Source organism: Dendronephthya gigantea, unplaced genomic scaffold (genome assembly GCF_004324835.1).
Source record: "Dendronephthya gigantea isolate DGI-Jeju-01 unplaced genomic scaffold, DenGig_1.0 000154F, whole genome shotgun sequence".
Taxonomy (NCBI): domain Eukaryota; kingdom Metazoa; phylum Cnidaria; class Anthozoa; order Malacalcyonacea; family Nephtheidae; genus Dendronephthya; species Dendronephthya gigantea.
This window is the reverse complement of record NW_021163164.1, coordinates 17337-31242: the sequence shown is the minus strand read 5'-3', so window position 1 is coordinate 31242 and position 13906 is coordinate 17337. Positions and strand designations below refer to the sequence as shown.

At 37.7% G+C, this 13906-nt stretch overlaps 2 protein-coding genes and 1 pseudogene across 2 annotated transcripts; 1 reads left to right on the top strand and 2 right to left on the bottom strand.

The window, feature by feature from the left end:
* Positions 1 to 1129: 1129 nt before the first annotated feature.
* Positions 1130 to 13012, bottom strand: LOC114537236. Its single transcript, XM_028558373.1, has 4 exons — positions 12883 to 13012; positions 1841 to 3880; positions 1370 to 1558; positions 1130 to 1146 (listed from the first exon to the last, which is right to left on the bottom strand). Exons 2-4 carry the CDS (start codon positions 3870 to 3872, stop codon positions 1130 to 1132), a joined length of 2238 nt encoding a protein of 745 aa, XP_028414174.1. The 5' UTR covers positions 3873 to 3880; positions 12883 to 13012.
* Positions 7641 to 9577, top strand: LOC114537234 (annotated as a pseudogene).
* On the bottom strand, positions 9585 to 11892 carry LOC114537233. Its single transcript, XM_028558372.1, has 3 exons — positions 11480 to 11892; positions 10995 to 11124; positions 9585 to 10919 (listed from the first exon to the last, which is right to left on the bottom strand). The coding sequence occupies exons 1-3, from the start codon at positions 11890 to 11892 to the stop codon at positions 9666 to 9668; spliced, it is 1797 nt and encodes a 598-aa protein (XP_028414173.1). The 3' UTR covers positions 9585 to 9665.
* Positions 13013 to 13906: the final 894 nt, after the last annotated feature.

The following is a 13906-nucleotide window of genomic DNA, read 5'->3' as shown; positions in this document are numbered from 1 at the left end:
TTTGGGTGAAGCTTTCCGAACAATTTAGTCAATAAATGGTACATGTTAATATTTTGGTTCTGCCCGACGGATTTTTTCTACGTATATACCGTATTTTGTAGAAGAAATGATCCCCCTAGTTTCCTGCAGCTTTTGTACATGTTAGCATATGAAGTACAGAAAAATAAAATTTTGTGCAATTTTCGCACCTGAATCGCGAAATTCAACTTCATTCAATAATTGTTTCATCATTTTTCGGTAAAATTAATACAAAATATCAATCATATCTATAAATTATAGTTTGTGTGGAATTCTTGAATCCAGAAAAAGCCGGGTTATGGAAGATAAAAAAATGGCGTGGTTTGCCACAGTTTATAAAATCTTATTTGCAACATATTTAAATGAATTAACCCTACGACACAGCTTAGATTTTGTAAATGTTTGACGTCGAAGTTCGACTTGATTTTAAAATACAATAATAATTTTTATTCAATCCGTTTTGATTTGCGTGATAGAGTGATTTTTGACACGGGCGTCACGTTTTCATAATTGAATTCTAAACTCTCTCGGCAGAAGTCCCTGACTAAGCTAGGTTCCAAGAACGTCAGTTCACGCGATTTCACGTTCACGATTTCAAAGCAAACGCTGGCCAACATCTGCCTTAATAATTCTTAATAAAAATAATGGCGTTCAACCACATCAAATAATTATTTATTGCTCTCCGCAAATACGTCAATTTCTAATATCGTGAAATTTAAATCAAGCAGATTACGCACCTGTTCCAGGTTGTTGTATGAAGTGGCCACGTCAGTATGGTTCGATTCGAATTTCTGTAATTGAATTTCCAACGCACGTTGATAATAATCATTAGCACGATCAAAATCACCTTTACTTTTACACACATCACCCAGCTTTCTGTATGAGGTAGCAACATAAGTATGTTTCGGTCCTAATCGATCCAATTCAATTTCCAAGGCACGTTGATAATAATCATCAGCAAGATCAAGATCACCTTTACTTTTACACACATCACCCAGTTTGCTGTATGAGATAGCAACATCGGTATGTTTCGGTCCTAGTCGATCCAATTGAATTTCCAACGAACGTTGATAATAATCATTAGCAAGATCAAGATCACCTTTACTTTTACTCACATCACCAAGGTTGCTGTATGAGATAGCAACATGAGTATGTTTCGGTCCTAGTCGATCCAATTGAATTTCCAACGCACGTTGATAATAATCATTAGCACGATCAAGATCACCTTTACTTTCACACACACTGCCGAGGTTGCTGTATGTGACGGTAACATTAGCATGGTTCGGTGCTAGTCGATCCAATTGAATTTCCAATGCGCGTTGATAATAATCATTAGCAAGATCAATATCACCTTTACTTTGACACACACTACCGAGGTTGTTGTAAGAGAGAGCAACATAAGGATGTTTCGGTCCTATTCGATCCAATTGAATATCCAATGCGCGTTGATAATAATCATTAGCACGATCAAGATCACCTTTACTTTCACACACAATACCCAGGTTGTTGTATGAGAGAGCAACATTGCTATGTTTCCGTCCTAGTCGATCCAATTCAATTTCCAACGCACGTTGATAATAATCTTTAGCACGATCAAGATCACCTTTACCTGTACACACATCACCCAGGTTGCTGTATGAGATAGCAACATTGGTATGGTTCGGTCCTAGTCGATCCAATTCAATTTCCAACGCACGTTGATAATAATCATTAGCACGAACAAGATCACCTTTACTGTGACACACATAACCCAGGTTGCTGTATGAGATAGCAACATTAGTATGTTTCGGTCCTAGTCGATGCAATTGAATTTTCAACGCACGTTGATAATAATCATTAGCAAGATCAAGATCACATGCTGTTATACATGCCCAGCCCAGGTTGGCGTATGAAGTAGCAACGTGCGTGTGATTTTGTCCAAAATGTTCTACCCGTATTTTCAGTGCGAGCTGATAGAATTCAGTGGAGAGTTTATAGTCAGATTTGTGGTAGTCAAGGGTGTCCCCAAAGAAATCGTATATTCTGCAAATTTCAGTTTTTTCAAAATCGAAACTGATGACGTATAACGCTTGATCAGGTAAAATGCTGTTATTATTCATTTCCTTCTTAAATGCTTTCAAATGCGGAATTAATTTGCTTTTATCTTCTCTATCACTGAAGTAACTCATTGTTTTTACAGCGTCGAAAATAATTTTGCTAATGTTTTGTGTGTTTTTTCTGTCCTTATTTTCAATACCAGTCTCGGAAATATTAGCTCCTTGAGTTTTGTTGAAAAGTGTTTTGACAGCTTCATGAACAACACGGTGAAGGCGGATATCACCATCATTACAAACTTGAACCAACAAAGAGCAGTGTTTTAATGTCGGAATAATATCCTCGGCCTCTAAATCTTCTTGCTGCTGAACATATTTTACAACAAGATCAAGCGGTAGTGGTTCAAATGATATCAAAGAGAAAAGGTTGAAAGCATGTTCAAGGATTGTGTTATTTTCTGCACATTTTTCAACAGCTAGCAGCACTGCTGTGCTCATGGTGGACGAATATGCTGCTGAATTTATCTGCTGAAGACGTTGCTCCGTTAAACCTCTTTTACCTTTCTCAAGCTTTCGCAAATAATCTCGCCAAGAAAAATCTGGGCAACTGTTGGTTACCTCTCTCATATACACGGCTGCCGCAGCCATTGCCAGTGGTTGACGATCTAGCTTCTCCGCCACCTCATCTAGTATTGGGTTATCGACTTCGGTACGCGATAATAGGACAAGCAGCTGGCGACACTCTTGGTCATTCATTCCATGAATAAGTGAGATATGCTTAGTTGAAATGCTGTCTTGTGGAACCGCATTTGTGTTTTGTGTTGTTAATATAACTTGGCCGTCCTTCCAAACTTCGTCTCCTTTCAGGGGCAGTAGTGGGGATATGAGTTCTAGATTTTCCACATTGTCTACGATGATCCACCACTTTTTCCAATTTTTAATTCTGCAAGATATTCGCGATATTAAATCTTTGATTTTCTCTTCTTTAGTTTTAGATGAACTTGAAACACTTTGCAATGCGCTCTCGTTACAATTCAGCCGACGACAAAAACGTTCATATGAATGAAGAAGAGAATCTAAATCTTTTCCATTCAATGTGATTACAAACATTGCTTCCTCCTTCGCATGAACAGCTTTCCAAATATCTTCACAAACCTGTCTGGCGAGTTGAGATTTTCCACTGCCTGGATTCCCAGAGATGTAAAAATATGTAAGTTTGCTATCGTTATCGCTGCGCAACTTTTCAAGGTCATCTCTTATCTCGTGTATCTTGTCAGAACGGTAAACGACTTCATGGGCTGGTTCAGGGGGAAGAATTATAAATGACGCAAACAGGCTTTTTATTCGAACGACCTCGTTGATTGACAGTCCCAATGCACCCAATGCATTCTCAACTGTTGTTGTCATGGTTTGAAAGTCTTTATTAGTTAGCGTTTTGTCAGGTATATTATGAGTTATTTCATTTCGCAGTTTTCGAAGAATATCGATTTCAGTCTTTTCTTTTGTACTAAGACTACCACCGATTGATTTGGAATAAAGAATTGCATCAAAAAGTACGGTACAATCCCACTCATTTGTATTTCCATTTTGAAATTTGGACAGAAGCATGGTCTTATTTGGCCTTCTTCGTTTTTTCTCCAGATTAAACAACTGACTACCGCTGACGTTTGTGTCATCCCATGCTCCGAGAGAAGCCTGGTAACGTTTGTTCCATTCCTGAATAAAGAAATCCCTCAACTCCTTTTCTACAGCATCAGTGACAATGTAATGCGCTCGAATGTAGTTTTGACTTTCCTCGCTTTCCCATGGCAATCCGGACATTCTGGTTCCTAGGAGCAAAATGGAACAGTCTTCATGGAAATGTTCTCTTAAAAATAACGCGCGCAGGAATAGGAAAGTATTCCATTTTTATCTAAATAGGACTTAGTTAAACCACTCTTCACGAGAACTCTTTGTAGGAGCGTTTTTCCACATTTGCAAATAATAGAGTAGAAAAACTAGAAACTAGAATTAAATACAATTTGATTATTGTAAATTAGCGGAAACCTTTTTGAAACAAACTTCAAAAACTGATGAAAACTGCCTTAAAACTAACTCAAGAAAGCCTGATCTGTATATTTGTCAAATTTAACGTATTATCAGATCAGAGATAACGACAGAAATGAGACCGTATCTTGAAAAGGCTATAGGCCTCCTGGGTTTTCGTTTCTGATTATCTGTTTTTATTAAGTATACGGTATCTAGACGTTTTCTACCAGTATATTTGATGAGCATCATATATGTACGTGGGGTGGACAATTCATTATGTATAGTTTTCATGGTAATTTTGGTATATTGGTACCTGACCAAAAAGGCACCGGGTATTTCGATATGTTTAATCATTCTTATCGCAAAAGGTGATGATAGATCTTACAAAAATTTCGACACAGTAATTTTTTAGAGATTATTTAAAGTACAAAGCGAAAATAAAACTCTGCATGAAAATCATAGTCTGCGGTGCAGATGCTTCGAATTACAAAGGAACACACGCATATAAGCGACTGCGCATTGGAGCGCCGATCCTTGTTCAGTCACATGGACACTTTCAGAAATTAATATTCGTGCAAATATAATAATTAGCAATTATTCATGGCGTCTGCTTCCCCTTCGTGCATTCTGTGTTTTCAGTTTTAACAAAACCTTATGATCGAAATTAAGTGGGCACTTGACAAAATAAAGAGATTGAAGACCTTTTTTTTGTCGTTCATTCAACCTCTCAGCATATATGTAGTGCGTGCCTGAAAACTCTGCCGCAAAGACAAAACTTTTGCAGCAATCTTTTGCGTCAATACCGTGAAAAAGAAGGACAAAGGACAAATGGATAAAACAAAGGCGACTGCCAAACGAACATTGTTATTTGATGGAAATGAAGACCCAGTAACTCTACCTATTGTTCGTCAAGGCGAAAGCACACACTGTTCTTCGTCTCCTGTTGAATATTTTCAACCTAAGTCAACTTCGACGCCTCGAAGACAGCAACATGAACATGTTGACGCGTCAAGTACCACTGTATCCGTTAAAGGGCGATGGAAAAGCAAAACTTCGTCTCGAATTTTGCGGGGAGATCTAAAATCGTTGCGTAAAATGTTGTGCAGAGGAACATACACAGAAGTTGCCCGGGCAGCCTGGTTCTGTGAAAAGATCAGAGAAAAGATCATCATTTTATTTTTGAAGGGGATAGATCGAGAGTGTGCGGACATGTTTTCAAGGAAGAATCAAAGTATTTTGCGCAACACTGGTAAAGAGGATATTGTTAATTTCTCCTTAACAAAACTTGATGGAGAACTTAAAAAGCGAACACCTTTGCTGAGAAGTGTTTTAATTGCAGCTTGCGTCCGCAAAAGTAGCTTGGAAAGAACCCAGTTATATTGAATGCCAGCTGTGTGCATTGCCTTGTCAATCAATCTGCATGAAAAATAGCCCACCATATATGACAGTCGTACAGTTACTCAACACAATTTTTATCCAGCATGCAGGATTGATGGTATGCTATTATCTACTACTGCCTGTAGTGTATTAAAGATATTTTAATATTTTAGTTTATCCACCCTCATTTACTATTCTGACAACGGCAATATTAAATTGTAGGACAGCCCTGTATAGCTAGGTTCCGTTACAATTTGAATGTAATTAAGAGATTCCATAAAAAAGCTGTGAAAAAGTGGCTGATTTAAGTTTCACTAAAATAATTAATATTGAAGTGAGGTCAATTGTATGGACATTGAGGATGGAGTTCATTTATCTACTTAAATGTAGTTAAGAGTTTTACACAACCGGCCTCAAGTATTTAAGGGCCTGTTTATATGATCCCGCCTAGCCGGGACGGGACAGTTTCCGAGATCCCGCTTGTAATACAAACACTAATTAGTGTTTATATGACCACTTTTCCATCCTGCCTAGGCTGGATCCCGGCACTTCTTGGCGGAATCCCGCTTAGACGGGACGAGAAATTGCCATATAAACACTCCATCCCGCTTGGCCGGGATGATTCGCGATTAACATACATTAGGAGCATGTGTATACAGACAGGGTGTATCAAAAAAATGTCCCGAATGTAAAATTTCCGTTTTTCAGGATATTTTGCAGAATTTGGCAAATTTTTGTGTTCCTAGAGATAGTTAAAACTTATCTGGTATACCTAGGCCAAGTTTGGTTTTTCATTAATAAAATTACGTTACCGGGGGGGTGGTTCCTTTCCACTGATATTGAGAGGGCTTGCGCGCGAAAATGTGAAGCTGAAATTGAGATATGATTTAGCTGTCTAAAAGTAGGAAAGCTTTTTAATAAACTGTCAAAGTTTCAGAAAAAATAATGCAAACTGGGAGCAACGCGCGACCCCTAAAGGTGACAAATATTTCATTGCCCGCAGTGGATTAAATGCATCGTTGATTTTAGCGTGACCGATCTCATGTAAGGCTGGGCAAATGAATAAATTAAAGTGAGAAGCTGAACACAAAAACAAAGCGATTTATTCGTGATGTTAATCCTCAGCATGTCCACCATTTCATTCTAAGCAAACTGCGGCTTGTCTGAGCATAGTAAACACTGAACAGTGTTTACCGTGCTCAGACGAGCCGCAGTTTGCTTAGAAAGAAATGGTGGAAATGTTGAGGATTAACATCAAGAATAAAGATCTTGTTATTAATTAAATCGCTTCGTCTTCTTGTTCAGTTTCTCGCTTTAATTTATTCATTTGCCCAGCCTTGCATGAGATCGGTCACGCTAAAATCAACCATGCATTTAATCCACTGCGCGCAATGAAATATTTGTCACTTTTAGGGGTCGCACGTTGCTCCCAGTTTGCATTTTTTTTCCTGAAACTTTGACAGTTTATTAAAAAGCTTTCCTACTTTTAGACAGCTAAATAATATCTCAATTTCAGCTTCACATTTTCGCGCGCAAGCCCTCTCAATATCAGTGGAAAGGAACCACCCCCCCGGTAACATAATTTTGTTAATGAAAAACCAAACTTGGCCTAGGTATACCAGATAAGTTTTAACTATCTCTAGGAACACAAAAATTTGCCAAATTCTGCAAAATATCCTGAAAAACGGAAATTTTACATTCGGGACATTTTTTTATACACCCTGTATATTGGCATATTCGTTTTCTACAATAAAACATGCCGTCGAAGGAACCTGCACTACAAAATGAACTCCATATAAACACGCCATCCCGCCTAGGCGAGTTTCCCGGCTAAGCGGGATGAAAACATCCCGTCCCGGCTAGACGGGATCATATAAACAGGCCCTAAGTATCATTTATAAAGATTTGAACGTCTAAGCCTGGCCTGCTAAAACATCGATGATAGCTAAATCTAATGCTTTCATATAGCCGGAATTTAAAAGTAAAAATTGCACCTAACAATATGTAAATGTTACACCGTAGTAATGTGTTCTGTGCATATATATTTTGCATCCTTCGTATATTGTTTGTAAAATGTGGCTTGTATTCTCCTCTTTCACAAATACCATAATGCTTTGCGCTTTGGGGGGTTATTTAAAAAATATTTCCTTTGTACCATTTGTTTACAATTTTACATTGTTAATAATGGGTAAAAAAGACTATTGTTGTGCTCCTGGATGTTCAAATAACCGAACGAAAAACCCTGAACTACAATTCTACAGAATTCCGAAAGAGAAAACTAGGAGAAAGAGCTGGCTGGCTAGAATTAGGCGTGATTTTGTCCCTTCTGAAAACACACGACTGTGTTCTTCTCATTTCGCTGACGGCGTCAAGTCAGATGAAAGAACCAGTCGAAATTTTATTCCTTCGATTTTTGAATACTCTCACTTGGCACAAACAACTCCAAGGACCACGAACAACAGTGTCACCAAAGATACAGCATTGGAAGTTATTACAGAACCGAAGCTGAAGAGGCAACGAAGAATGCCGGTAAGCCTGTCTAAACTTCCTTCTGATTTATCTTTTCCTCAAAGGTTTGATTGGCATCTTTTTATTCATAGACGAATCAGATACGCTTTTTAAAAACCAGTTGTGAATTCTAATAATTCATAAACTGTTCTGTAACATTCAACGTTTGCGCACTGTGCAGCAATTGTTAAAATCCTTTATATTTTAACTTAGGTACCCACTCGAAAAGGGAGGCCTAAAGGTAATCCACAAGATGATAACTTTGGAAGGCACAATGTTTGGGGAGTATGCCTTCCTTCGAGCCATCCTCTGAAAGCACATGATTATTGTAGAACACAGGCTTATCCAGACAACCTAAACTTTGATTCAGAAACCTTAAAGCATATCAATGACTTAGAAAGTAGAGTACAGAAACTTGAAGAAGAAAACAAAAATCTTCGCTCACGATGCCTCATTTTAGCCCAATTGAAGCATGATGATTCTAGCTTTCAGTTTTGGACTGGATTTCCTAATTATGGTTCTTTCAGTGCTTTGTTTCAGTACCTGGAGTGTGCTTTAGTAAACAAGAGAAACTGGAGGGGATCTGATTTGTTACGCAAGGTAAATGTAACAGAAAGAAAGAGAGGGGCCCCAAGCAAGTTATCACTTGAGGAGGAATTTTTTATGGTTCTGATTCGCCTCAGACTTGGACTCACCTTGACTGACTTGGCATCGTTTTATGCTCAGTGAAGGCAATATTAGCAAAATATTCACTACTTGGATCAATTTAATGTACTTTGAATTAAAGACCTCTGCCAAATGCCAGAATCCCTGGATGAAGGAAAGGCCAAGCACTTTTCCAATTTTCCAAATGTGAAGATTATCATTGATTGTACAGAAATTTTTACAGAGAAACCATCATCATTGCAAGCATGCAAAGAAATATATTCCAATTATAAAGGGCACACAACATTCAAGTTTTTAGTTGGAATTGACACACATGCAGCAGTTGTTTATGTTTCTCGAGCTTGGGGTGGGCGCACTTCGGACAAACATATTACATCAAACTGTAATGACTTACTAGATGCAATGAAAGAGGGGGATGAGATAATGGCTGATAGAGGATTTGACATAGATGATGTCTTAAGTGTTCCAGGTGTTAAAGTTATCATCCCAGATTTTAAGGGGAAAGACCGCTCACAAATGAGGGCAGTTGAAAGTAGAAGGTCAGAAAATATAGCAGTGGCACGAATACATGTGGAGAGGGCAATACAGAGAATCAAGATTTATCGTATTCTTCGAACTGAAATACCTTTGACTATGACACACTTAGCTGAGCAAATATTTACTGTTTGTGCCTATTTAGTTAATTTCCAGTCCCCAATACTACAATAGGTTGACAGTTAAATATTGAATAGAGCATTGGAAACAAAACTTTTCAATATCAAATATTTCAGAATCATACTTTGATATATATTTCCCTAACATATTATTTGTCTGTACAATAAATTACAGTATAAGTAAACTATATGTACAATTCAACTATTTAAAGTTTTCAACAATGGATAAATAAATTATTAATGCATTTCATTAATATTACCAGTGGGTAAATAACTTATTGTAAATTGTGCTGCACATATATATGTGGTACTATCACATTACTCCATTACATTTAGAAACCCTTGGGGCAGCCCTAATAATTCAATGGTATTTGTATAATAATTATTCCTCTCTTACAACAGTGCTGAGAGATTCATATGTAATTCCAAGTTTACCAATTCTACTGTGTCCAAACTTAACCCGAGGATATGCAAGCTCCAATAAAATAATGTCATAATAAAATTTCCTAAGCCTGGGTAGTTGCTGTTCCCAAAATTTCTGGCAGTAAGCAGTGTTCAGAACAAATATAGCCTTTCCATCTGAAGCAACAAAATCAGCCCATAACCTTCTTGAACAAAACAGCTGTTGTTGAATTTGGTAATAGTAGGGGTGATTGTTATTTAATGAGACTTGATCACCTGTTTCCTTTAATATACATTGCCTTTTGAGGGCATCCAGTAAGGATTCTGCAGTGTGTGGGTGGATCTTTTTTACTTCAATTATACCCTCATCCCCAACCAAACCATCTGGTGTTGCACCAAGAAACGGATGGGTGACAGATATGAAAAATCCACATGGTTGGACATTGACATTGTTTCTTTGTTCATACATTTCTATAATTTTGTGTTCTGAATCCTTTCCATCTTGCATGTATGATGTTTGGATGCGCTTGTTGTAGCCCAATATGTCACGCAATGCTTTAGTGGGACTTGTAGTCACTTTTTGAATTGCCCGCTTACACTTTGATGCAGTTATCCTTGGCATGCGGTGTGTAAACCACAGTGGATTGTTGTGCTGGCCTCTGGTTTCCCGTTCTATTGACTCAACTTCCTCTTGGCTTACACATATTTCTCTCAAAACATTTTCTGCTTTTTCTCGAATTTCTTGCAAGCAAATTGTATTACCAAGATTATGCTCTAAGATTTCTTCAATTTCATTATTGTCAGCATTTGCATATGAGCTAGTCTGTACCTCAATATCACAACAAATAGCTAAACTTGCATCATAATTCTCACAAATATAAACGTCTGGTAGATTATACTCAGATGCAGGTTGGGCAGAATCATTTTCCACCTTGGATAACAGGTAAACTATGGGAGGCATTGGTTTACCCATATTTGCTTCTAGAATTGCCTGCCTCAAGTTTGATTTTCGTTCTTCCTTTGTTAGGGGATTTTCATCACTGTTTTTGTACAAATCCTCTGTTATTGCAGGAGATGGTCGGAATTTCTTTTCAGGTGGTTGCTCTCCCACTTTAGCTTTGTAAATATTTATATTTTCAACCATTGCTGGTTTTACTTTGGCACCTGGAAAAAGAGCAAAGATCATTCCATAATAATTCACAGGCAGCTGATAGCAAAAATTCTTAAGATGATTCTACAAAGAAAAATGTGCAGAAATATTGTATTCTATTTCAGTGCTGACATGTTAGATTATGTAGGATTATTTTACCTTTAGGTTCTGTCCATGAGCAAGTAAGTCCGTACAAGTAGGGTCTGAAGGGATTTGCACTTTTCCTTCTGCAATAATGTCAGCCAAGACAAACAACAAAGCACCAACATGGCTGCAATTACCTCGCAAACTTTATGATGGAAAAAACACATTTACTACCATCACACTTACTACCATCACACCAAATTTGCAAAAATAGCTTACCCAACTGTGCAGGTACAATATGCAAATAATGGCTTGCTGGTCTCCATGTGCATGACAACATACATCGTCTTCATTTCTTCTGGATCGGTGGAGAATGATGGGTTGCAACAACCTCTTAAAACCCACATATTTTCATACTCTGGTAATGAATGAACCCTAATTTACAGCAAAACAGCCAAACGGAAATATATTAATATTTATATAGGTATAAATTTTTAGGAAAAAATGTTTCTGCTACAGACAAAGAATTGTGCACTAGATATGTTGTTGTAAATACTTACTTTAAAGAGTGAACTCCTTGTTTGTGCTCCCAAGCACAAAGGGTTTTGTATTTCTTGACGTCCGCTTTGGTATAACCCGCTCCAACTAAAAAGGTCTTTACCATGGACTCGTCCACAACTTGCGGTAAACCAGTGAGACTCTTGCTCCAGTTTTTTAGTTTCTGTAGCTGCCTTATCGACGGTAAGCTTTGGTCTTCAGCAGGTTGGGGCAACGGCACAGACGAACTCGTAGACGAAGTTGATATGTTTAAACCATTACAGACAAGATTAAGTATGGCTTTCTTTCCAAACGACTTTTCAACGTCAATGTTTAAACTTTTAGCGATATGTTTTAATTTTGTTTTGGACAGTTGTGCAACGTCCTTGAACGTCTTTAACGAGTTTACAATTGATACTTCCTGTCTGTCCCCCATTTTGTTTACATCGCAGTCCCCCCAAAGCGCAAAGCATTATGGTATTTGTGAAAGTGGAGAATTGTCAGGTATTGTCACTCCTCGCAGCAGTGCCCATATTGCGAGATTTCGATACAAGTGCGCAATGCATTACTGGGTCATCGAGGTACTAAACGCGACCTACACACGACGAAACCTAGACTCGCGTTTCCCTAGAGCACGAGTAATAATTACAATTTGTTCATAAATTAACAGCGAATCACAACTGATCACATATGAATCCCATTTTTTTGGGAATACCAACGTGACTGAACAAGGATCGGCGCTCCAATGCGCAGATGCTTATGCTTGTGCTCCTTTGTAATTCGAAGCGTCTTCACCGCAGGTTAGAAAATCATCGCTCAGCGAATGATTCGTTAAGGTAAATTTTGACGAATCAACAATCTTATGAAATAATATATATACACGGGCACAGGGGAAAGATAAATTACAAAATCTTCTTCGCTGATCGCAGCCAGCCACACACATATCAGTGTATATACGATCAAGCAATGAGTCAATTGAGACTCTTAATCAAAACAATAAACACAAAATATCAAATTCAAATACAAACCTCGTTTTGTACAACCTGGATATTATTGTTCTATTACCAAAGTGTTCCTCGAAAGACACAGTTTGGAGCCTTGAAGCGTTACAGCCTTATAATTTCAAAACGGATTACTACGAATATTGTACAGCCTTCAGGGAATTCCAAGCTATTTGATATCCTGTCTTAAATAAGAGGCCAATATCATTCATGGTAATGAAACACTTTCATGGATGTTAATCGATTCATTCATACTCTGTTGCTAAACACAATTTTAAATCTTAGTTCCCGTTTCCACTACACTTAATTTGTTAGCAAAGCACGGCCTGAACGGGTACAGAGCGGCCAGATGTTTTGTGAGCAAGCACTGATTGGAATGTGACTCGTGACCAAAACAATCAAAACAATATATATCAAATACTAACCTCGATTTTATTTCATGTTCAACCAGGTTGGAATTGTTCTGTTAACCAAAGTGTTCCTTACAATGGTCTCAAGATAAAATTTTGAATGATTACGGAGAAGTTAGAAATCGAAAGACCCGGTCTTCACAGTTTTTTCATATAATTTCGAAATGAAGACGAATATCGCAAAGGGAATTCCCCTTGTTATTTGATATTCCATCTTGAATACGTCACGTCTGTAGCAATGAAGACGGCTTAATGTCCCGCAAGTGATGAAAAATTTTACACCGAGGTTTTCATATCGTTTTGTCGCCATTACCATTTTTGATCTTTGATTTCGTACACTGAAATCAAACTGATTCAACTATTAACTTCATATTAAATATATAACTATAGAACCGTAAAAATTCCGTAAAAAGTAAAAATTTTGATTTTTAATTTTGTACGTTTCAACTAAATATAGGCATCGTCAGGTAAAAAGTGATGATAAGTGAAAATTTTCAAGTTTCAACTAAATAGGACTTGTGCATCAAATGTGGTATAACAACTGCCTAAAATAGACAAAACACTTCTCGACGTTTCGACGTAAGGGCCTTCGTCAGGAGAGATAAAAATAGGACTTATTTAATCCACTATTCACTAGAACTCTTTATAAGAGAGTTTTGTCACATTTGCCACTAATAGATTAGAACCGTTGCACTAGAATTGTGAAACTTTTTCGAACAAACTTCAAAAACTGTAAACTGTGGGTTTGATCTTCTCCAAATTTCATGGGATTGCCAATGTACAGCTATCTTGATGATTGGGAAAGTTAGGGTGGATTGTTTGAGCATGCACACAAATTGCAATAACAATCATAAACATCCACTTTAATTCAATCTGCGAGCAGGCTAATCAAAAGCGCGTCGCTACGAATTTTCTACGGACCGCCCTTCGTGCTGGCATTATCCCTTTTATCTTTTTACCACTACCAGCATTTACCAGCATTTCGATGAGCTGACCGCAGTATGGCAGACACATCACTGATTGTCAGTTAAAACCTGCT